At 46.7% G+C, this 25,225-nt stretch overlaps 1 protein-coding gene across 2 annotated transcripts in view; it reads right to left on the bottom strand.

Moving 5' to 3' along the window:
* Positions 1-25,225, bottom strand: part of Kiaa1549 (KIAA1549 ortholog) — a 121,732-nt gene that overhangs the window by 53,177 nt on the left and 43,330 nt on the right. For both annotated transcript variants that reach the window (XM_051151711.1, XM_051151712.1), the window contains exons 2-4: positions 10,530-13,364; positions 6,673-6,761; positions 5,500-5,677 (exon numbers count right to left, since the gene is read on the bottom strand). In XM_051151711.1, coding sequence (XP_051007668.1) covers positions 5,500-5,677; positions 6,673-6,761; positions 10,530-13,364 — 3,102 coding nt within the window. The remainder of the gene's footprint in view (positions 1-5,499; positions 5,678-6,672; positions 6,762-10,529; positions 13,365-25,225) is intronic.

Here is a 25,225-nt window from a genome sequence, read left to right as displayed (position 1 = left end):
GTTGTAGGCCACATTTCCCCTACTATGTCACAAGACACAGAGTTCTTTCTCCTATCCACCTGTGTACTGGGGGGTCAGCCCTCCTCCCCCTACCTTTCCTCTCCAGACTCTGTCTGGAAATCACTATCGTGCACCCTATTTTCCCATCTGCTTCCACGAGTTAAGTGAGAACATGTGGTCTTTGGCTTTTTGTTTCTGCGAGTTTGCTTAGTACCAAGTGCCCCAGCTCCACGCATGCAAACCGCAGGGTCGTGGCTGAACGATGCTCATTTGTGTTCTCACCATCGGCCGATGAACACACAGGGTGACCGTCTATCTTGTTCACTGTGAGCACAGCTGCAAAAACGCACAGGTGATATCTCCTCAACATGTAATGTCGGTGTATTTATACACAGCAATGTGACTACTGGGCCACGCAGTAAACTTTCAGCTTTCTCTGTATGGCCTGTATAATCAGTGTTATATGATCAGATATGAAAGTAAGGCAGTCTGAGCTACATAACAAGACCCTGTTTTCAGAAGGAAAAAAAAAAAAGCAGAGGCTGGAGAGAGAGCCCAGCAGTTAATAAACAGTTTTTTTTTTTTTTTTTTTTTTTTTTTTTTTTTTTGCAGAGGACCAGGGTTTGGTTCCCAGAACCCGTATCAGGTGGCTCGCAAGAGTCTGTTAACTTCAGATCTCGAGGATCTGATGCTCTCTGCCCTCTATGGGGCACGTAAATTCACTGCGCTCCTGCTACCTAATGATAGTAAATGGCTGATTTGTACAGACCACCCTTTGTAACATGCTTTGTGTATCTGGGGATTCAATCTTGGACCAAAAATTTTCACACACACACACACACACAGAGAGAGAGAGAGAGAGAAAGAAAGAGAGAGAGAGAGAGCACGCGCGCATGCAGGATGGCTCAGAGGGTAAAAGCACTTGTCACCAACCCTGACCATTTCAGTTTGGTCCTGGGAAACTCTGTGGTGGAAGGAGAGAACACGCAAATTGTCCTCTAATCTTCATGTGTGCGCTGTGGCTCCCACACATGTATGTGCACATGCTAAGTAAACAAAATGCACATGTATGCACACACAAAGTTCAAACAAACAAAACGTGGTGTGTGTGAAGTCATCCTCCTCTGCGTCCTTGTCAGCATCAGCTGTTCTGAGGCAAAAGGTTATCTCATGATAGTTTCGATGTCCATGTCTCTGACTGGTGGTGCTGGGCATTTTTTCATGTCTTTACTGGGCTGTTTGTATATCCTTTTTTGACAGATGTTTACTCTGGACATTCACCCTTTGGGTTTGGGAGGGGTACACATGTGTATACACGTGTGTGCATGCCAGAGAACCATGTCAGGAGTCTTCTTCAATTGTTCCACACCTTACTTTTGATTTAGCTAGAATGGCAGTCAGCAAGCCCCAGGGATCCTCCGGTATCAGCCTCCCCAGTGCTGGGGTTCTGGGAGTTTTCAACTCAGCTTCTACCTTAGCGCTGAGGACCAAACGCAGGTCTCTACGCTTGCACGGCAATCCCCTAGGAAACCGTCTCCTCAGCCTGCCTGTTTTAAAACCTGGATTATTAAGGGGTTTGCTGCTCATTTGCTTGAGCTTCCTGCATATTCTAGAAATGAATGCCTTGTAAATATCCTCTCCCTTCTGTACGCCGTCTCCTCACTCTGCACACGGTCACTGCCGCTCATGGTACAAAACTGAACCCACTGGTCAACTTTTGTTTTGGGTACCTATAATTTTGTGGTCATATCAAAAAAAAGAAAAGAAAAGAAAGAAAGAAAGAAAGAAAGAAAGAAAGAAAGAAAGAAAGAAAGAAAATCTTTGCCCAGACCAATATTCTAAAATTGTTTCTTCAATGTCTCTAGTCAGTTTTACAGGTTAAGATCTTATATTTGGGCTCCATTTTAAGGGCTGTTTGTTTTTAAGTAGAGTGCAAGCTAGAGGTCTAGATTTTTTCTCCTCTATGAGGTTTTCCGTGTATGGTTCACTGTAGAGACCATACTTTCCCAAATACGCGTTCTTGTTGTGTCCGCCAATAAGTGCGTCTGCTGCTGCACTTCCTGTTCCGTTCTGTTGGTCTCCATGTCTGCTCCTCTGCAACGCCATGACTGTTTGGTTACTGTCACTTTGTAATCTATTTTGAGATTGGGTATTATAATGCCTCCAGCTTTCTCTTTTGCTCAGGCAAAACCCCCTTCTCTTTGGGGGTTTTGCTTTGCATTGGGTTCCATACAAATTTCAGAAGGCCCTTCCTCTTAAGCCTGTGAAAATCTTGTTTGTATTTTCACAGGAACTGCAATGAGCCTACAGATCACTTTGTAGTAAGTATTTTTTTTTTTTTCCCAGAGCTGAGGACCGAACCCAGGGCCTTAGGCAAGCGCTCCACCACTGAGCTAAATCCCCAACCCCGTAGTAAGTATTTTTTTATATATTTTTTTTTCTTCAACTTCTTTTCCAGGTTATCCATCACTTTCTTTTTCTTTAGGGTCTATTGTTAGAGTTTCTGTATTCCCTTAAAGGAATAACGTTGTCCTGTTTTTTTCAACCAACCTGTATCCCTATATTACCATTTGTATGCCAAATGGATTCACTGCCTATTGTTTTTATTACTTGTTTGTTTGTTTGTTGTTTTTCTCTGTGTAGCCCTGGCTGTCCTGGACTCACTTTGTAGACCAGGCTGGCCTCGAACTCAGAGATCCACCTGCTTCTGCCTCCTGAGTGTTGGGATTAAAGGTGTGCGTCACCACACTCGACTAAAATATGCTTTTTTAATTATAAGGGTGCACATGAGGGATGCAGGTGCCTGCGGAAGTCCAAGGAGGATTGGATTCCCCAGAGCTAGTGCACAGCAAGTGTGAGCCACACAATACAGACTCTCAGAATCAAATCCATGTTCTCTGTAAGAATAGTGTGCACGCCTACCTGCTGAGCCATCTCTCTAGCACCCTTCTACCACTTTTCTAAGATGGCTTTCTCCTGCCATGTGTCCTCTGGTGTCAGCTGGAAAACACTATGCTCCTGGTCCTGGGTACAGTGCCTGCAAAGCATCACCTATAACCAAAACAGGCTGTGTCTCCAAGTGTCTTAAAGGCCTAGGCTGCAGAGGACATGAGACGGCTGTGGGGTACATGTCAGTTTCCACATGTTGTTTACGGGGAAGGCTACCCAGTGGGTTGTGGTGGGTGTGCCACAACATTCCTGATGATAAGACAGGTGACTGTCAAGGTCTGAGGGAGGCAGGAGCTCTGGTGGGAAGAGAGCTGCGAAGCTGATTTACTTTGAGGGACTCTGGGGATGAAGTCGCCTAGGGTGGGCTAACAAGGTGTCCCAGGGTCACAGAGCAGAAGGGCATGCCTACTTTGCAGAAACTCAACAGGTCAAGTTCCTGAGCTGGGGCTACTCAACTGCCTCTTCGGGTTACAAGTGATGCTGCCTGGTTGCTTTGTAGAACTTAGGATGAGTCATATTATTTCAAAGTTTCATATCATAGAAATGTAGGAAGCCAACTTTGTAACTACATGGACACAGGCAACGTGAAGGTGATTGGCTCGGCTACTTAGGAGGCCGAGACAGAAAAACTTCGGCACCAGTTCAAATCCAGTCAAAAATCTACCCATCAGAAGATGTAAACATTTCAGATATATAGAATATTCATTACAGGTGATTTGTTAAGTACAAGTAGGTAACATGCCATGACATCTGGCATCACATTAAAACATTCTTGCGTCTTCAAAAAAGGTTTTCTAATTTTGCTTGAAAACTGGTAAAAATCTTGATTATGTTTAAGCTTATTAATACACGTATGTGAACCTTATGTATTCTACTTTTATACATGACTGAAAATGTCCATAATAAAAGGTTAAATAAGATATTAAGCAATTATGGTTTACTTTGGGCAGTGTGGTCATATGGACCAATGTGTTTAATAGTCCTTTTTTTAGTAGAGGTACAGCTTGAAACACATGAGTGAAATTATATAGTCCTTAGGATTTACTATAAAATAATGTAAAGAAAAGTGGCTGGAAGCAAAGGTAGAAAAAGTTTGACTAAGAATTTAAAATTACTAGGATTGGGGAGGCAGCTTAATCAATAAGGTGTCACGTCTTATAAGCATGAGGACCCAAGATCCATCCCCAGAAGCCGCACTTAAAAAGCCAAGCACACAGCCGGGTGTGGTGGTGGTGGCACAGGCTTTAATCCCAGCATTCAGGGGCAGAGGCAGGCGGATCGCTGTGAGTTCAAGGCCAGCCTGGTCTACAAAGTGAGCCCAGGACATCCAAGACTACACAGAGAAACCCTGTCTCTAAAACCAAAAGAAAAAGGGGAAGGAAAAAAAAAAAGCCAAGCACAAAGGGGAAGCAGGCTATCTGGATGAGATCTGATAGGCTGTGGTCATACGATGGGGGAGGAGGTCCCCTTCTGTCAGAGGTCTAGGGGAATAGGGAAAAGAGAAAGGGTAGGGGGAACGGGAAGATACAAGTGAGGATAATAGTTGGGATGTGATCGGAATAAATTATAATAATAAAACAACAGAAACAAAGAAGGCCAAGCACAGTGGTGTTTGCTTGCAATCACAGTGCCAGGGTGGCTGAGACAGGCAGACAGACGGCAAGTGCTTCCTGTCCAGATAGCCAACTTACTTGGTGACTTCCAGGCCAGTAAGAGATCCTGTCTCAAACACCAAGGTGGTTAGCACCTGAGGAATGACTCCTAAGGCTGTGCTCTGGCCTCCAACATTGCAAGTGCACATGCACGCGTGTTGATATTACACACACACAAGAGGAACTAAGAAACTGTACAGACTGTATAACGGCACACGGGGTGTGCCTCTGGCTTTTTTTTTTTTTTTTTCTATAATTATAAAGCTGCTGTTGTTGCTGTTAGTTAAGTAACAGGCCCAGGTGTAGCAAACAGCCCATGGATGGAGTCTTGGCTACTCAGAGGCCAAGTCAGACACTTTGCTGAAAGCCAAAAGCTGACGGGCAGCCTAGGACCATCGCAAGACGGTCTCAATAAATATACAAATAACTTAAAAATAATACTCGATTTAATTTTTTGAGATTTTTATTATCCGTATGTGTATGGATGCCTTGCCTGCATGTCTATGCACTACATGTGTGCACAGTGCTCAGTCTTTACATTTCTTTGACATGTGTGTGTGCATGCACGTGTATGTAAAAACAAAGGGTTCTCTCCTTTCTACCACGTGGGTTCCAAGGGTCAAACTCACGTCTCAGGTCTGGTGGCCAGGACCTTCCCCTACAGAGCCATCTCATTGGCACGTAAGCCTCTCTCTCTCTCTCTCTCTCTCTCTCTCTCTCTCTATATATATATATATATATATATATATATATATATATATATATATATATATATATATATATATATATATATATATATATTTATTTTTTTTTTTTTTTTTTTTTTTTTTTTTTATTTTTTTTTAAAGAAAATAAAATTCTACGTACAAACCCGGCCATCCACACTGAGTTGTCTCACCTGTTTGAACTTGAAACCTGGGATCTGGCACGAGGAAAGACGGTTTCACAGACAAGATTAAAGGAGTCTGGTCACGCACAAGCTTGCTGTTGACGAGGACATTAATGACCGATATTGCCGTGTAAACGAAAGGACCAGATGTCACCAGAAAAGTGAAGTCTGTGAAGAGCTCGTAAACCTAGAGAAATTTTTTTTAAAATTTACAAAAAAATTTACAAAAACAGTTCAAACTTAAAGCTGTGCTGGATAGAAAAAAAAATAAGTACAATAACGTATGTATCAGCAGCTTAAATGGAAATAAATGTTTCAAAGATAATCAAGATTTTATTTTACGTATTCCTTTCACGTTATCCCAACAGACACGGCACCAAAGCATAGGAGCAGCAAGAAAGGAGAGCCAATAACATGGGTTGAAAAATGATCTGTGAAAAATTCAAGATGTCTCCCTGCTTGAGCCACACATAAAGGAGCAGTCTGTTCACTGAGCCTCGCTGTTGAAAACAACACAGTGACAGCCACTTAAACAATTTTAAAGTAGAGGAACAGGGGAAGCTAAGTTTAAGTGCATTTCACTCAGTACAGGGGACATTCCAATGTGTGGTCAGGACAGAGAAAACCTATTAGTGAGATGTCCTACACTCCTCCACTTGGTGCAGGTTTGAGATCTGAGTGAAGTCACACTCACCGAGCATCTCATTAGCTCATGCCAAGCCCACTTCGCGCGCCCCTGGCCAGTACGGCTTGTGGCTCTGCTTGGACAGGGAGCAGGACTAGTTAGAGCGTGGCTTTCTGAGCTCCTTTGGGAAAAGGGTACCATCAGCGGGCGGAATATAAACTGTAGAGATCCATCTCGGTAGCACTGGATGTACAGAAAGACACAAACGCCCTCACTCTGAAGCCTAACATAAGCCCTGGTCATTTATTCAAGTAACTCAAAACTCCTATGGTTGCCCCAAACTACACTGCCTCTGGTCTGACAGACTCTATTCCAATCCTACGAAGGCACCCCCCCTCCCCTCGCCACACAGGGTAAAATGACACGTGAGCAGAGATGCAGAGGAATGAGAGACAGAGAGAGAAAAAATTCAAAGTGCAGGGCCCAGGGCTCTTACCACACCCTGTAAGACCCAGAAAGCATGCCAGTTACTCAGACTCCCAGGCTCAGGGTCTCACCTTCAGCTCCACCGCACGATTGAAGTGAATTCTCAGTACTTCTTTTATTGATGTGATGATGTACTCCTGCACAGCTCGTCTGGCCAGCACTACAAATGAAAGCCAACCACCAGATGCATTTTAGTGCTGTCATGAGGGCATGAAGGCGTTACTTCAGGAAGCCATGGCTGAGATGAAGCATGATAGCAACTTGTTTGGAAAAATAAGGCCCCAGACTAAGAACAGAGTATAGAGATCTAAGCGCTGTTGTTTTAGCATTGCAGGAAACGGGGAAACTGGGCATAGCATCAATCCAACGCACTGAGAAAGTTGGTAGATAAGACCAGAGAGCAACTGTGGCCCACCCAAGGGACAGGAAGCTTTCAGTTCCCACGTTCCTTCTCAACAAGTAACAGAATGTCTCCAGCTATGCACCCAGTGGCACAGGATGTGGCTTTAAAAGCTCTCCGAAGCGGTATCGTTTAAAGTGCCTGAGATGCTTACTCAATGAACTAGTGACACATTCCTCCAGAGGAGGGCAGCTGCACTGAGTGTTCAGAGAGCTGTTGGGAGTGCTAACCATTACTGATGGGAGGAAAACCTCTTCAAAATATCCAAATCGTAACACTGTATATAGGAAATAAAGTATTTATCATTCCAAAGTCTAGTTCTTTCTATTTATTTTTCACCTAAATATCCAACTTAAAAATCTATACTGGGGCCAGAAAGCTGACTCTGTGGTGAGGACCGAGGCTTAATTCCCACCACCCACAGCAGGTAGCTCACAACCTCTAACTTCAAAGGCTCTAACATCCTCCCTGACCTCTTGAAACACCTGTACACACACACACACACACACACACACACACACACACACACACACTTTAAAGATATAAGAATATATTTAAAAATAAATAAAAAACTGTAATTCTGTGCCAGTGAGTATATGTGTTTCCCAGTTAACAGTAAACCTCCCCTCTATCTTACAGCATTCTCCCTCCCCTTCCAGTCTATATGTAAAATTATAATATATCTGATACTATTACTCTTTTTATTTATTTATCATTTATTTTTATTTGTTTTTCAAGACGGGGTTTCTCTGTGCAGCCTTGGCTGTCCTAGACTTACTTTATAGCCCAGGCTGGCCTCAAACTCACAGAGATCTGCCTGCCTCTGCCTTCCCAAGTGCTGGGATTACAGACATGCGCCACCAAGCCCAGCTGTTTTCTTTTTTTAGATTTTACTTATGTATATGTGTCTATAGATTATATATATGTGCAGGTGACTGCAGAGAACAAAAGAAGTTAGTCAGACCCTGTGGAGCTAGAGTGACAGGCAGCTGTGGGACAGCTACCATGGGTGCTGGGACTTGAACTCTGGACTTCTGCAAAAGCAGTATGTTCTTTTAACTACTGAACCATCTTTCTAGTCCCACTATTCAAGATTTCATTATCCTATCTTGATTATTAAAATTTGAGACAGAATCATCCCTCATTCTTTATTCATTATAAAAACAAATAATCTGTTTGATGTTTCTCCAATAAGTCAGGGTTTGAGACAGGGTTTTCTCTGTATAACCTTGGTTGTCCTGAACTCATTTTGTAGGCCAGGCTGGTCTCAAACTCATAAAGATCACCTGCCTCTGCCTCCTGAGAACCGGGATGAAAGGCCCAGCAAGTATCACTTTCTTAATTCATGGACTCATTACAATAAATCCATGGCCCCTGTCTACGTAACTACCTGGGCTGAGCCCACAACAGCCAACTGGGCGTGGCCTGCTAAGCTCTGAGTGGACCACACTATGCCATGACTGCTAAACAGAAAAATGAACCGAGTAGGAAGGTAATGAGGGAGCGGAGAGGGAAAGCAAGAAGAAGAGCTAACCTTGGAGAAGGTGAGTCGTAACAGAAAACCAAAATCAGAAGAACTCAGTGAAGGAGGGAGGTACAGACTACAAGCAGCGCCGTGCCGCTACAGGAACCACTCCAGATAGCTGAGCACCACTCGGTGGCCCCACTGCCTACCACCCTAACTCCCAACCTCCCTGGTTAATTTGAGGAAAACAGGAAACTGCAGCCCTGTGATATGAGGGCGTAAGTCTGGGAAACAGGAACCATCCAGAAACATCTATCATACAAATTGATTTCCAACTATCTGTAGTTTCTCCAAAGTCAAGAGAGGTGTGGAGACCTTCGAAGGCTGGCTGGCTCCCCTCAGTGGAGTCCAAGCAGCTGCCTACAGCCATCACGGATCAACAACCCCTCAAGTGGCTCCGCTTTGTTATTATGGAGTGCCATCAAAAAAAAAAAAAAAAAAATCGCCTCTGGCTTTGTCTAGACTCTCTCTCCCTGACAGACAGCTGCCAAGAAGAAAGAGGCCAGTATGCGTGCCCTTGCAGACCTGTGAATGCCTGTCCAGAAAAAGTATGACAACACAGCTCCGCTAGTTACCAAAACTGCTAAAGCACAGGCTCACGGGGCTGCTTCATGAACAGCTACACACTCAATAAAGAACACCAGATACCATTAAATATATAAAGCATACACATAACTTAAAATCATACCACATGACACCTGGTAGTCAGAGAGTCCTAAAATAGCTTCTAATTATCTATAGAAAAATTGTAAAATGTGCACCATCATTAAGTATCCTAAATACCATGATTTCCTACTTAAAAGCTTTCAATAGCTTTTTCAAGCTCCTGTAGAACCAACTGGCTTGAAGCTGATCCGTGACTGTTTCGTAAGAAGAAAAGTATTCAGCCTACAGTAAACAAGCAAATAAGTAATCCAAACCGCTTCTACCTACCGTCTAGTCTGCTCTAATCTGCAGATTAAATTTCCTAAGTGTGTTCCAACTTCATTTCCTACCCACTACCCTCACTCTCTGGTCTGACTGCCAGCCAACAGAGTGTGCACGGCCAGACAACGGCATTCTTCTCTCCCTTTGGCGTGAGACACTAATTTTACTATCTTCTAAACCTGCATTTGACCACGCGAACTGTGTTTTCACCATTCTTACAGATACCACCAAGAAAACCCTGGGTTGAAGTGTGTCAGCACATGCTGATAGCTCCCAAGGCCACGTCCATCCGCGTCAAGTCTGCTGAAGAAAAACCACAGTCCCAAGACCTTATTATCCCTGAGAGGAACCCATCTTTCCCGGCACCGGCTCAGGGAAACTGCGGGCCAATGCAAACAGAACAGGCAATAGATAGTGTCGCTGAAAGAGACACTGCAGTTTGAGTGCGACCAAGCAAGGCTGAAGACGGGGGGGGGGGGGGGGGGGGGGGCCTGTAATGTAGTCAGATTCACAGGACATTTGTCCATTCAATCTTTCCCACCTCGGGATCCAAGTGACACAAGAATACATAAAAGCAAAGGCTAGAAGCGTTAAATTAGTAAGAAAACATGCGCCGTCCTGACACAATTGCCCAGCTCAGGCCTTGAAATAAACAAGAACATGTTTTGTTTCAACCATGCCATCTACACACATGCTGGGCAATGAGAGCCTACCAAACAAAATTCCACAGCTCGCTTAAATCTTTCACCTGCCCTTATGGTAATTACTAACTAATATGCAATACGATGTGGTCATTTCCTATGTGCTACGTATTATATACATTTAAATCTTTATATAGTAAGCTAATGGGGCCTAGTATCACTATGGTCCTCCCTTAACACTTGTGAAAACAGATTAAGAGGCTGAGTAATTGGACAGCAAACGTGAGGCTAGCAGAGGAAAAGGACGGCCACCCACAGGTTACGTGACACCAACACCTACTCTCACAACCACGACGGTGTGTCTCGTAAGTACTGCACACAAACACTTTAGAGAAGTCCCCTACCTCAGAGAGGTGACTGGAAGCAGGGCCTTACCAGTTGTGATCAAATAGGCATCGGGAACTGTAATATCACACACATATGGCGGCTTGGCTGTGGCCAGGGCTGGCGTACCAACTGTGGCTTCGAGCGTGGAGGTGGTCACAGGACCGAGGGAGGGTTGGGGAGGGGGCACACTGTTCCCCTGAGGGTTCTGACTCATAGGGTCACCGTTCAGAGCAGAGTCCACGGTATCACCAGGGGCAGTGCTGGTGTTGGGCATGCTTGGTTCCGGGGAAGTACTTGGTTCCGGGGAGGTACTGGGTGGCAAATCTGTGGGTGTCAGTGATGAGCCCATGACTGGCTTTGTGGGCAGAGGTGAAGAGTTGACTTCAGAAGCAAGTGAGGAGGAGGCTGAGAGGTATGGAACAGAGATCGACTCTGTACTGGTCATAACGACACTGGAGGATGTGATCAAGACAGGTGTGTGATGGTCTGTTACACGCACACTGCCGTCAGAAGGTGTCAGAACCAAGAATGGAGATGGCTCAGTTAAAATGGGTGTCAAATGGAAAGCAGCTGGCAGTGACGTGGCGTGCATCTCGGCTGTTGAGATGCCAAGGGTGGGTTCAGAGCTGGAGGACACCAGTGTGCTGACTGTGGGTGCATGGGGGATGAGGGAAAAGTCAAAGGCAGAGGTAGTTTCGGAGAAAGCTGAGGTAAGATGGACATCGGGCTCTATCAGTGAAATTCTCGACGCTTCGGCAAACTTGAGAGGCTCAGAGGGGGAACTTGAAAGTGGGGGCATTTCGAAGTGACTAGGAAGAAAAGTGACTGTCTTCAAAAGGTCTGAACTTGACCAAGGCTGGGACGGCTCTAGACTCGTGGAATTAAGAACAGAGAGCTGAGGTGATTGCAAATCGATAGAGCTGAACAATGAAAAGGTGTCAGCCATGGTGGGAGAAGGTTGAGAAAAGAAAGTTGATGGATCGCTTGACATCAAAGATGGAAAAGCAAGATCATCTGACCGTGGAGGGGCCGGAGAGCTGAAGTCCAGGGGCGAAGCGGAGTAAAAGCTGGGTGTGAAACTCGAAAGACTTCCAGACTCAAGCTCCAGGAGGCTGGTAGGTTCTTGGTCAGAGAAAACTTTAGACTCTACTGAGGGGACCAAACTGAGAGAGGTTTCAAGAAGGCTTGGGTTTCCAGCTAGAAGGAGGGATGGTGTATTCTGATTTGCAGTCAAGGTGAAAGAAGAGCCAAAATGGGTGTTGGGGATGACCGAGGACAGTAGATGGGTCACACTGGATGGCATCACTAGATTGTTGGTGACAGAGAAGTCAAAAGTGGAATCAAGTGAGCTTGGTGTAGAGAGGAGGCCATGGGAAGGGTCCACCTGGGTAGGGTCCACCTGGGTAGGGTCCACCTGGGAAGGGTCCACCTGGGAAGGGTCCACCTGGGTAGGGTCCACCTGGGTAGGGTCCACCTGGGTAGGGTCCACCTGGGTAGGGTCCACCTGGGTGGTGGTAATGCTGCTCATATCTCCCTCAGGTGATACATGCATGCTGGCTTTCCACAGCCCCACAGACCCGGAAGGAAGAGAAACCACAGGTCGGGAAGGGAAAAGTGTATTAAGTTCGTGAAGATCTTCGAGTTCAGAGAGGTCTGTACCCACGCTACTCAATGGAGAGAGACGGCTTGCTTCTACCGAGGCCACAGACAGAGTCTCAAGCCTGTCCCCTGATTCCATATCCCCCTCTGTGAGGCTCCTGGCTACAACTTGCTGAGATGATGAGACAGCACAGGACACACACTGCATCTGTGGCCTCAGGGAAGCCTCGGGGCTCAGGATATAAGGATGGTCAGTAAAACTGGGGACCGTGGAGCTGCGCGGCGACTCGAAGGCTTCCATGGCCTCGCTGGAGAGAAAGGGGCTATCTGAAACTCCGGGTGACTGGGCAGCGAAAGACACAGATGAAAGTGGAGTTGAAAATAAAGCAGAAGGTAGGCTGCTAAAAACAGGGTCTGTAGGTGACGTGGTCACACTGGTGTGTGTTCTTGGAGAGGTGGCATCTTCTAGATGTTTACTCCAGGCAATGGTCTCGTTAGGGTATCTGTCTGTGCTTGTGGCCAGGACACCCATTGGAAGCTGGGAGACCTCCCACAGGGGAACAGATGGCTGCTGAGTCATGCCATTGCCTAACAGCCGAGACACTGAAATCCAGGAGCTGAAAGGGAGGTTTTCTGCGCCCTCTGTCACAGGAGCTACTATCTCTGGCAAAGCGTTGCTTGATAACTGGCTGGGAATTTCTGTAGGATGAAGCACCAAACTCCTACTAGGAGTTGGAATGATGCCCTCAGATGTGAGAAAAGCTGACCAAGAAGTGCTGGGATAACCGGAGGACTCAGCACGCACAGTTGCTTGTTGCGCTGTGTTCTGACATCCAGACAGCCCTTCATCCTGCAAAGAAATCGTGGGCAGTAAGGGAGTCATCCCAGGCCCTGACATTTCCTGGGGTGGTGGCTCTGGGGGGCTCAATGTGACATACGGCGTTGAGGAGACCACCCGTGAAGAGATCCAGGGAGCTTCTGGCAAAAAGTTATCCATCTCCTCATCAGCAATGGCTACCTCATTACTCGTCACGGATCCATAATTTGCCTCAAAGATGCTGGGCTCTGCTGTACTTTGAGTCTGTTGTCTGTGGTTTAAAAAGGCTGTATCAAAAGTAGGGGCAGATGGAGGGGACGGGACAGGGGAAGAAATGCTTGGCTGGGTCCCTGGAACAGTCTCTGGTAAGACCACATGTGCAGCACTGTGCGTGATGCTCCTCTCTGGCAGGAAGTCCACGGAGGAGGAACGTGGAGAAGGGCTGTGCTGCCCCAGGTGGAGTTCATCTAGGGAGAAAAGCAAAGGTGAGTTAGCTGCCATGCAGACAGTAACAGGGTTAACACTTCACTTCAGATGTAAAAATCCACTCATTAAAAAAAAAAAAAAGACCCATTCACTAAGGCTGGAGAGATAGCTCTACAGTTAAGAGCACTGGCTGCTCCTGCAGAAGACATGAGTTCAGTTCCCAGCACCCATGTGGTGACTCACAAGCCTCTGAAACTCCAGTTCCAGGGGACCTAGTACCCTCTCTTGGCCTCTTCACATACCAAACATGTAAAATAACGCAAACAAAATTCCTACACATAAAAATAAAAATGTATCTAAAAATATATCCGTTGCCCATAAAGCAGCCACAACTCACAGAAACTCTAGTTGGAAGCCAGACAGAAGCATCCTCGGGGCAGTAGACACGGATAGACACAAGCTTGAATGTGCAAGCAGGCACACACACACACACACACACACACACACACACTCACTCACTCACTCACACACACGCTTTAGTTCATACAGTCACAGCCACAGAGCCATTTGCCCCAAATGTGTGTGAAATGGTGCAGATAATCTTTAAATCATCTATTTTATGAGTGGCATACGCACATACCGGAAGGAAGGCGTGAAAATGAAAGTACATCAAGGTAGTGTAGCCAAAATCCAAAGATTGCCTGCCAAATGTCAGGAGCTCGGAGGGGAGGGACCAGCATGGAGCCGAGTGTCCTTCACAGTCCCCAGAGGCAATCAACAGGGCTGATACTGAACGTGGGATTTCTATGCTCCAGAAAGGAAATGGATCATTTCTATTGTTTAAGCACCAAAGGAACGTGGCTGGTAAAACATCTCCTCAGGGTCAGAACCTGCATCCTGTCTGTAGTCCTACTTTAAAGACAAGGTCTGTCCTCGGGATAGGCAAAGTGTCTTGTGCGTGTCGTCCCTGCGACTGGGGTGGCTATGGCAAGAGGATTATTTGAGCTAATCAATTTGGAAACAGGTTAGCAATTATAGTGAGACGAGCTCTCTGAAGGAAAACACACCAAAAATGTCTCAAGCAGTGAGGTTGGGGGTGCTGGGAGAGATGGCTCAGCAGTTTTAAGAGCCCTGGCTGCGCTTCCAGAGGACCTGGCTTCAATTCCCAGCACCCACATGGTGGCTCACAATTCTCTGTAGCTCTGTTTCCAGGGGGATCGGGCACCCTCACAAACATACATACATGTAGGCAACCCACCAATGCACATAAAATAAAATTTTTTAAAAATCTTAAAAAAAAAAAAAAAAAAAAAAAGTTGAGGTTGAGTCAGAGATAGCTCAGCAGATAAAGGAGCTTGCCTTGAAAGCCTGGTACTGGAAAGTTTGAGCCTTAGGGCACACATAAAGGTGGAAGGAAAGACTCAATTCCACAAAGGTGTCCTCTGCGCCACACATGTGCTGTAAAACAGGCATCCACACATGGTCATACACACACACACACACACACACAGAGTAATGATATTAATAATATCTTTTGAATAAATCTCTCTTAAAAGTAGATGGTGAGCTGGGCGTGGCGCCTTTAATCCCAGCACTCGGGAGGCAGAGGCAGGGAGATCGCTGTGAGTTCGAAGCCAGCCTGGGTCTACAAAGCGAGTCCAGGGCAGCCAAGGCTACACAGAGAAACCCTGTCTCAAAACAAACAAACAAAGTAGATGGCTTCTGAGGAACACCACCGAAGACTGTCCTCTGGTCTCCACAGACACATATGGACTCCTGCACACACCTGCACGCACACAAGAAAACACATAAATAGTAAGCAAAGGGTGGTTATATCAACCAAAGACCCTATGTTAAGGAGCCCCTGAAGAAGAGTATCTCTCAGGAAAGAACATTACTATTCCCAGTGAGAGGTCAGGAAAAAAGTAGAAAATAAATAGTGATAGCATATGGTAAAGTGCAGACAAGGGGTGATAGCATACAGTCAAAATAATACTGTCGCATAATCTGTGCGTTTTCACAAAACACACTTCCTACCAGCAACAATAGCACGTCTAACAGAGGCTGAGGGACGGCACAGGGTCCGTGTATGAACCCCTGCCCCTGCCGGAAACGGGAGCTGGGCGTCAAAACTAAACCCTGTGAATCAATTTTCAGAGCAGACAGTAACTTGTAAGCACTACTTAAGACTTGTGGATGACACGCTGTCCACTTACTCCCTTCGCATCTGTAAGTCACACACTCACACCAGATGTAAACGGTTTAAACTGCCATTCCCAAAGTCTCTGTGGCACGACTTTAGAAACTGAGTGCACAGGTGTGCGGTTCAGGAGCAGGGCACAGTTAGAAGGCCCCTGGTCTGATCTCCAGCACTGAAGAGGGTTTGAATCCCCAAGAACTGGAGTTACCGGTGACTGCAAGCTGCCAGATGCAGGTCCCGGGAACTGAACCTACGTTCTGCAAAAGCAGCAAGTGCTCATAACTGCTGAGCCATCTCTCCAGCTCCTGATTTAAAGTGGGCGGGAGGGAGGGGCATGACAAAACCTGTTTCATGGTGACATCATTAAGCATTTGCTATCTTCTGTACAGCCTGCCTGTAGAGTTTCCTATCTGAATGCTTTGTGTCTCAACCTGTCTTATGCCAAGCCCAGGCCAAAGAGTGGCCATTCCTGTCTATGGTTTAAAAAAAAAAAAAAAAAAGCATGCATTTAAAAGGTTATAAACTCACAATATTGCCCAACTATGTTGATACACGTTTGAAAGTTTGCCTGACAATAAATCATTTTATTTGTCTGTTATAAAACTCTGGAGACATGGCTCAGGGGTTAAGAACACTGGCAGCTCTTCCAGAGGACCTGGGATTGGTTCTGAGCACCCACGTGGTGGCTCACAACCATCTGTGACTCCAGCTCCAAGGCATCTGACTCCTTTTCAGACTTCTAAAGGCTCCTACACACTAGTGGTACAAAAACATACACTCAGATTCATACACATAATAGTCTTTTCTTTTCTTTTGGTTTGGTTTTTTGAGACAGGGCTTCTCTGTGTAACAGCTCTGGCCGTCCTGGACTCACTTTGTAAACCAGGCTGGTCTTGAACTGCTGGCGATCCACCTGCCTCTGCCTCTGCCTCTGCCTCCCCAAGTGCTGGGATTACAGGCGTGCACCATCATGCCTGGCAATATTACTTTTAAAAAATAAAAGCACTCAGCCATAACTTGTTTTAAAATGTGAGAGCCATACAGTGGACAAGATCCCTTCTGAAAAATGAGTCAGAAACACACCTTCGTGTGAACCAGAGGATGCAAGGAATAAAATGTGAAGAGCACTGTTCAGTGGCCGATTTATGGACTCAAAGATATGACGAAAATTACAATTAAAAGGCAGGGACAAGGACAGGCAAAGTGGCCAAAGGGCCTAAAAATAAACCTAAAAGTCCCCAACTGAAAAAGCGCAGGCACAAAAAAAACTTCACACTGAGGACTGGAAGATGCCAACCCAGGAGGCTGTCTAATTCTCCCTGCCAAACCCCCTGGGTAGTCACCAGCTCCGAAGAGGCTGCAGCTGCAATGCCACAAGGAGTTACCTCTGTAGTTAATTCAGGAAGAGGTCAGAACGCCCAGGTGAGGTTTTTCTCTCCACATAAAAGGCACCAGGGACTCTCATTTCAAGCCCTGGAGATCAGTTTCCAAGCTATCAAGCTGTAGATCACCCAAGAGTGAAAGTTTTGTTTTATTTTTTATTTTTTCCTTTGATGGGAAAGGGGCTCTAGAGAGGTGCTACGTCTCAGGCAGTGACGTGGGCGTGCAGTGTAGATGACACGGGAGGCCTTGTGGAAAAAAAAGCAAACACTGCCCAGCAACTCTGCAGTGTCTGTGTCTCTCTCAGCTGACCCAGGTCTGAGAAGAGCATGTCCCCATGAGCCAGCGTGGAGCCACTTTCTCCCCACATGACTTTCACTGGCTGAACACCTGGGACCTGGCTAGCTGTTTCAGCCCAGAAACTGCCCATAAGGCCTCGCCGCCACGCCGGGCTTGCTCACGGTGATTAAGAATCAATTGCAGAGACACCCAGCTGTCTGTCTGAGACTCATGGAGGCAAAACCAAATGTGGCATTCTGAAATGCTTTTGAGTCGATTGATTCTAACTCTCTCATAACTATAGCAGAACATTGCTGAATCCTTGGGCCGTTCCAGCCAGTCCCCTCCTGTCACAAATGGGGCTTACAGGGTTTTAGCTGGCTTGCTGAAAACAGCCCCACCTCCCCGGGGGCGGGGCGAGGGAAGGGCCGGGGGCGGGGCCGGGCCGGGGGTGGGGGCGGGGTCCGGGCTAGAAAGGCAGCTTTGTAGGCTCTTCACACCTCACCGTGTTTTGCCAAACCAGTTTGTTTTAGCCAAAATAGTTAATAAAGAAAGTAAGTTGAAAAGCATGTCAAATTGTGTTGTGTTATAACTGAGCTGAAAATACATGATAGACTTGGCTGCTGGAATCTACATAAACGTGCCTGTTTTAGAGCAGCAACCTATGGGCACCTCTAGGCCACAGGCCTGAGAGCTAGCAAGAAAGGACATCCTCTCTCAGAGTTGGCCTGGGCAACAGCAATGTCACCCATCTCTAAAGAGCTCTATTTTTGTTTCTTTGCAAAATTGTGTAGTTTTCAAACACGATGACTTGTGAGTCTGAGGCCAGCCTGGTCTACAGAGCAAGTCCAGGACACCCAGGGCTGTTACACGGAGAAACCCTGTCTGGGAATTGGGGAGGTGGGGGGATGGGGGGTAGGAGGGGGACAGAGGAGGACAGAGAAACAAAAAACAGGATGACTCATCTCAACTCACTGTAGACATTCAACCTACGAAACAAAACAAGGCTCCAGTGACTGACGCCTAGGACTTAACCGGACAAAAGCAGGCAGATGAAACTGTCGACCAACTTGGCAAATCTTCACCAGCTTTTCTCCCTGTAGTTCTCAAAATGTCCTGAGGAGGATACAGGAATTCTATCTCACACACACACACAACACACACACACACACACAATGCATTTAATGCTTCTACTGTGGACGATTCATTGGACCACCGGCAATTATTATAAACATTTCTGGTGTGACTTTTTCTATCCACATTGGGGGGGGGTGTCTAAAAATAGAATACTGAATCTGGGGACATGTCTATCTGCAGATTTGCCAAGCAACGAAACACTATCTCAACGGTGATGAGCCAATTTATACTCCCACTGGCATTATGTAAAAACCTAACTGTTGCTAATCTGCACCGATACTGCACATCCCTTGGTATCCACACTGATGTCAACCTAGCTCTGTTAAGTCTTAACTTTAACATGCACTGCTTCCTGCAAGGTACCATTCCCCATCCGCTGGTCAGTCATGTTACCTCTGCTCTCTGCTCTTCTACTGGACTGCCCACCAATATCCTTCTAATATAAAGCAATTCTTTCTGCATTTCTGATTCTAATATCCTAAGTCAGATAAAATTCCTCTCGGTCATGCTTATTGCCTCTCTTTAGGATGTCTCTGTATCTCAATTTTAATATAATCTAGTAATATCTTTTGGTCTCAGTTTGATCAAATTTTGAGAGGTGTGTGTGTGTGTGTGTGTGTGTGTGTGTGTGTGTGTGTTAAGGTAGCAATGTCCGGGCCAGTGAGCTGACTCCACATAGACAGGCATTTGCTGCTTGGCCTGAGGATCTGACAAGCCCCAGAACCACATGACAGAAGGAGAAAACTGATTTGAAAATTGTCCTCTGTCCTCTGTAAATACACTGTGGCCTATAAACAAGTAAGTTAAATAAACAAACAAGCCTTTAAAAGACAGAAAGGTTTAAGAAGTTGTCACTCTACTATAAAAGGTGTAATGATGCATCTACATAATCTTCCGAAGTTTTTAAAGTGTTTGCTTTTCACATTTAGGACTAAATGAGCCTCGGAGCACACAGATGTGTCTGTGTCTGTGCACACACGCTTACGTGCAAATGGGGTATGAACATGGGTAAGGGCATCCCAGGCCAGTCAGTGGTGTGTAAGAACAGGCCACAGGCTTTTTCTAAAAGTGCTTGAGCCTGCCCCTGAATCAGTGCAGCCTTCAGAATTACAGTGTTGCAAAGACATACAAGCCCCAAGATAGGATTCCCACTCCAGGGTAAATTCCTGTTCTCCTGTTTTAAAGGAAGGTATGGGATGTGTAGGAGGCCCCTGCAGTGAAACAGGAACAGGACTGTAAATACAGTCCACTGAGGGACAGAGGCGCAAAGGAAGCCAGTGTGTCTGAAAAAGGGAAGAAACCTTTAAAAAAGACGACAATAAAAGACTACCTCAGGGTTAGGGGGCTACCTCAGGGTTAGGGGGTACCTCAGGGTTAGAGGATACCCCAGGGTTAGTGGGTACCTCAGGATTAGGGGGATACCTCAAGGTTAGGGGATACCTCAGGGTTAGGGGTATCTCAGGGTTAGGGGGTACCTCAGGATTAAAGGATACCTCAGGGTTAGTGGGTACCTTGGGGTTAGGGGGATACCTTGGGGTTAGGGGGATACCTCAGGGTTAGGGATACCTCAGGGTTAGGGGCACCTCAGGGTTAGGGGGATACCTCACGGTTAGGAGGTACCTCAGGGTTAGGGGGATACCTCAGTAAGCATGACAACCTGCATTCAATCACTAGAACCCACATAAAAAAGCCAGGAACATTGGTATACATTTATAATCCCAACGCTCGTAAAGTACATAGATGCAGGTTGATTCCTGGGCTCACTGGCCATCTAGCCTAGACATCTCAGGGACTCCCAAACCACTGAGAAACCAAGGTGGTCTGGTAGCCAAAAGCTGTGCCTTGCCACGCTTCAAAAACACAACTGCTCAGGCCAGGTGAAACCCCATTCAATCAGGTACTGCCATTCCAAGGCTCCCAGGGGATTCGAATGTCCATTCAAGTCTAAGGAACATAGCTGGGTATGGTGGCAGCACACACCTGTAATCCCAGAACTCAGGGAGGCAGAGGCAGGTGGGTCTCTCTGAGTTCGAGGCCACCCTGGTCTACAAAGAGAGTCCAGGACAGCCAGGACTACACAGAGAAGCCCTGTCTGGAAAAACAAAGAAGCAAGCAAACAAAAAAGTCTAAGAAACAGCAGCCTGGGGCTTATTCTAATGAAACTAGTGACATCTAATATGCAAATGAACACAGAAGCCCTGGGATAAAACTACCAAAGGGAAGAGAAGCCGGAGAGGCAGAGATACCAGAAAGTGACAAAAAAGCAGACTCAGCTCTGAGAGGCGTCCCTGTGTAAAGGACCCCAAGACAGAAAAGCTGCTACCAGCCTTTCTCAGGATGCCAAGGCTGGCTTCCAGGAATTAAAAAAGGGAGGGACTCTGTGCAGACAACTGTTCTGAGAGTTTAGCCATGTTGGAGCAGGGAGAGACAAGACACATCTGGAGGGGCCCCGAGAGGTTGCTTGGGTCTTAAGAGTTGTAAAAGCTAATCATAAGAAAACATCAGCCAAAATCAGAGATGTCCCATAAAAGACCCAATTCCTCAAAAATGTCAAGGCCATAAAAGGCAACGAACAAGTTCAGGGAGATGGCACAGATGACGGATGACCTGAGTTTGAGCCCCAGAACCACAGTAAAGAGCTGGATGTGTTGACATCCATCTGTAGCCCCAGCAGTCCTATAGTGGGATGGGAGGAAGAGACAGGGTCAGCTCACAGGACAGCAAGCCTGAAGTGGGCAGCACAGCAGAAACAAGAGAAGCCAGAAGCAACAGGGTGGGAGGAGAAAACTAGCTCCCAAAAATTGTTCCCTCTCCTCCACACGGATGTCATAGTATGCACGTGACCTCGCACATACATAAAATTAACTAACTTTAAAAAAAAAAAGTTTTATTGATTCTTCGTGAATTTCACATCATGTACCCCAATCCCACTCATCTGCCATCCATTCATATCCACCTTCGGCCCTTGCAACCTCCCTACCCAAAACAAACAAAAACCATCTTGCCATGGAAGCTTTTGACCAAACAGCTTTACCTGCAAATGTTTATTGCAATGAGTCACTGGTCTGGTGTGAGCCCTCTGGCTTCTGCTACACCATCAGTACTGGGTCCTCACAGGGACTCCTCTCAGATACCCTGTTGTTGCCACGTGTCATGGAGATCTTGCAGCTTTGGATCTGCGGGACCAGCCCTCTCACATGCACCAGCATTTCATAGATGGAGAGATGTTGGCGTGGGCCAACCTAGAGCTCTAGATCTGGGCCTGGGTGAAAGCTGAGTTTGTCAGCTGCCAGCTCTCTTGTGCCTGCCGCCCCCTCCAGGGCCAGCTCTATTGCATTGCCCAGGCAAGGTGCAGGTCACTGGAGCCAGCTAGCCTGCCTGCTGCAATAAGGGGAATGGCATCACCTCTCCCTCACCAATGAAACCACATGGTAGATGAGGGACCAGGCCAGCTATCTGACACTCACGCCCTTGGGTGGCCTCACTGGAGCCCCTGACACCAGGACCAGCTCTACTGTGCTGCCCAGGCAAGGAGTGGGACCTGCTCTCCCTAATGCTGCAGACACCAAGGGGAGGGGTGAGCTCTCCCACCCTCACACTCCTAGGTAGCTTGGGAGGGAGTGAGGGCATTTCTCCTTTGTCCACGGCACCACATGGCAGAAGAGGGGCAGGGCGAGCTCTCCTGCACCCATTCCATCAGATTCAGCTCTCCCATGCTGCCCAGTTGAGGGAAGGGGCCAGGTCTCCCAAGTGTGGTGGCCAGAGAGGGGCAGGACCAGTTCAGCACAGTGCTCAGACATCAACATGGGCTCAGGCAGCAGCCCAGACCAGGGGCATCCACATGCCCTTTGGTGGTAACACAGGCCTCGAACATCAACACAGACTCTGGCTGCTAGAGGATCATAGACCCAGACATGGCCCAGCTGCAGCTAGAGCCAGGATATACAACTGAGCCATGGCCTCAGGTGGTACCACAGGCCACGCAGTTCAGTTTGGCCCCCAACATCAGCCCAGCCTGTTCCTCACAGCCATCGCATCTCCGGTTCTTCTCTTCCCTCTCTCCACCATGCACTCCATTTTCCCACGTCTCCATCATATTTGCTCATCATAGTGGTGCCCACCATGATGGGTACTTGAGTGTCTTTCTTCCAGCTATCCCGGCTCACTTTTTTCCTTTTTTTAAGACAAGGAAGGACTAAAGACTTCTCACAGACTTGAGAAGACTAAGAAGATGTAGTAAAGCATTATAAGGTAGGATTCTGGATTGAATTCCAGAGGTGAGAGACTAGTGAAGCTATTAAGTTTGTGGTTAAGTTCATGGAGCCATCCCAAGGATAATTCCTCACTTTCAAAACTCTTTTAGGATCATACACGTTGCTAATATTAGGAGAACTTGAATTAATGGTGCAGGAACAAAAGTGTTGATCTACTTTTGTTCTGAAATTGTTTTTTTTTTATTATTAATTTATTCTTGTTACATCTCAATGGTTATCCCATCCCTTGTATCCTCCCATTTTCCCATTATTCCCCTCCCCTATGACTGTTCCTGAGGGGGATTACCTTCCCCTGTATATGCTCATAGGGTATCAAGTCTCTTCTTGGTAACCTGCTGTCCTTCCTCTGAGTGCCACCAGGTCTCCCCCTCCAGGGGACATGGTCAAATGTGAGGCACCAGAGTACGTGAGAAAGTCATATCCCACTCTCCACTCAACTGTGGAGAATGTTCTGACCATTGGCTAGATCTGGGTAGGGGTTTAAAGTTTACCGCCTGTATTGTCCTTGGCTGGAACACTCCTTCATTGCTGGTGGGAATGCAAACTAGTACAGCCACTTTGGAAATCTATCTGGTGCTATCTCAGAAAAATGGGAATAGGGCTTCCTCAAGACCCAGCTATTCTACTCCTTGGAATATACCCAGAAGATGCTCCAGCACACAACAAGAAAATTTGTTCAACCATGTTCACAGCAGCCTTATTCATAATAGCCGGAACATGGAAACAGCCTAAGTGTCCATCAGTAGAAGAATGGATAAAGAAACTGTGGTACATATACACTGTGGAATACTATTCAGCTATTAAAAACAAGGAATTCCCGAAATTTGTGGATAAATGGGTTGAGCTAGAAATGATCATAATGAGTGAGTTAACCCAGAAGCAGAAAGAATCAAATGGTATATACTCACTTATATCTGCATACTAGCCCAAGGGGCATGTCCCATGAAAGCCTTCACTTACCAGGAAACTGGGTCAGAGGGGAGGACATCCTATTGGGACTCTAAATGAGAGAAGCATGGGAGAATAGCAAAGTAGAAGGATCCAGAGGGTCCTAGAAACCTACAAGTAGAACATTATGATAGGCAGATTTGGGCCCAGGGGTCCCGCTCAAACTAAGGCACCAGCCAAGGACAATACAGGAGGTAAACTCTGAAATTGTTTTTAAGATTTAAAAAGTTGTGTGTGGGGCTGGAGAGATGGCTCAGAGGTTAAGAGCACCATCTGTTCTTCCAAAGGTCCTGAGTTCAATTCCCAGCAACCACATGGTGGCTCACAACCATTTGTAATGAGATCTGGTTCCTTCTTGTGGCAGGCAGACATACATGCAGGCAGAATACTGTATAAATAATGAATAAATCTTTTTTTAAAAAGTTGTGTGTGAGTACACACACGTGACACATGTGTGGATGTTCACAGATGCCACTAGAAGGCATCAGATCCCCTGAAACTAGAGTTACAGGCAGCTGTGAGCTCCCCACAGAGGGCTGGGAATGAACCCAGATGCTTTGGTAGAGCCGCACAAGCACTTTTAACTGCTGAGCCATCTCCCCAGCCCTCCGAAACCCTTTCAAAATGAGAACTAAAACAACTCAAGTTTCTGTTTGGCAGGTTAGGCACAGGCCCAGAAGTGGTGTGTGTATGAGAGGAGGTTGGAATCTGGGTCTGTATGTGATGTTTTAGAACCCATCTTTTTGAATCGACACCATGAATAATTCAAATGCAACTACAGTGACTTTCTTTGAAAAAAATGACAGACGACAGCAGCGTGAATGAAACAACCCAGAAAGAAGACGTGGAAGATGAAAAGAATAAGGGATGAGCACAGGGGAGCAGGAAGAAGCAAACGGAAGCCAGAGGCCAGTGGAGAGACCCCAGAGAGATCCGTGGCTGGTGTGGGAATCTGAAGGAACTCTGGCAGAGGGTCCACTTCTGCAGCATCTCTCCTGATGAGTTCCGGCGGCCATCCGTTGTGAAGGGGATGTGCTAAGGTGGTACACAGTGCAGGAGAAATGGGAGAGAGAGCAAAGAGACCTGGAGGGCAGGGAAGAGCACTGGCCACAGAAACCAAATGACCAGCAGGAGCCCCGCCCCCACCCACAAGGTAAGTCTTCAAGGTAGGAACACCCCTGCTCCCATGTCCACGTTCCAGGCCACAACTGGGGGTGGAGACTCGGTGGGCAGCCACTGTGACGCGTGTTGCCACAGAAAAGAGCAGGCCTCCGTGGCACCCTGCACATCCCCAGGATTACACATCCACAACTACTTAAACACTCCTTTGCAGAATCCTCCTTTGACGTCTTTTCTTATTTGACTAAGTCATAGTCTTCACTAAAATGTCTGGACCACCCTGGTTCACGTCTGAGCTCCGACTCAAACAGAAAGCACTGCCTTAGAAAAGGAACTGCTGGACACCAGAGCCTTCTGCCTTGAGGCTCATCTGGGTCCACCCCCAGCTCCTCGAGCCTGCCCATAAGAAGCCCAGTTTGCTTTCCTGGGTCTCAGTTCACTTTTCAATGCAGGATTCCTGGAGCTTGCCACCTGAAAAAAAAGAGTACTGAAGCTTCGCTTTGCATGTAGGACTAAAATGTGTCCCCTCCTATAGACAAGGTTGTCTCAGTCAGGAACTGGGATT

This window comes from Acomys russatus, chromosome 10, assembly GCF_903995435.1.
Source record: "Acomys russatus chromosome 10, mAcoRus1.1, whole genome shotgun sequence".
Classification (NCBI taxonomy): Eukaryota; Metazoa; Chordata; class Mammalia; order Rodentia; family Muridae; genus Acomys; species Acomys russatus.
The sequence above is the reverse complement of the archived record's forward strand: the minus strand, read 5'-3'. Positions and strand labels throughout refer to the sequence as shown.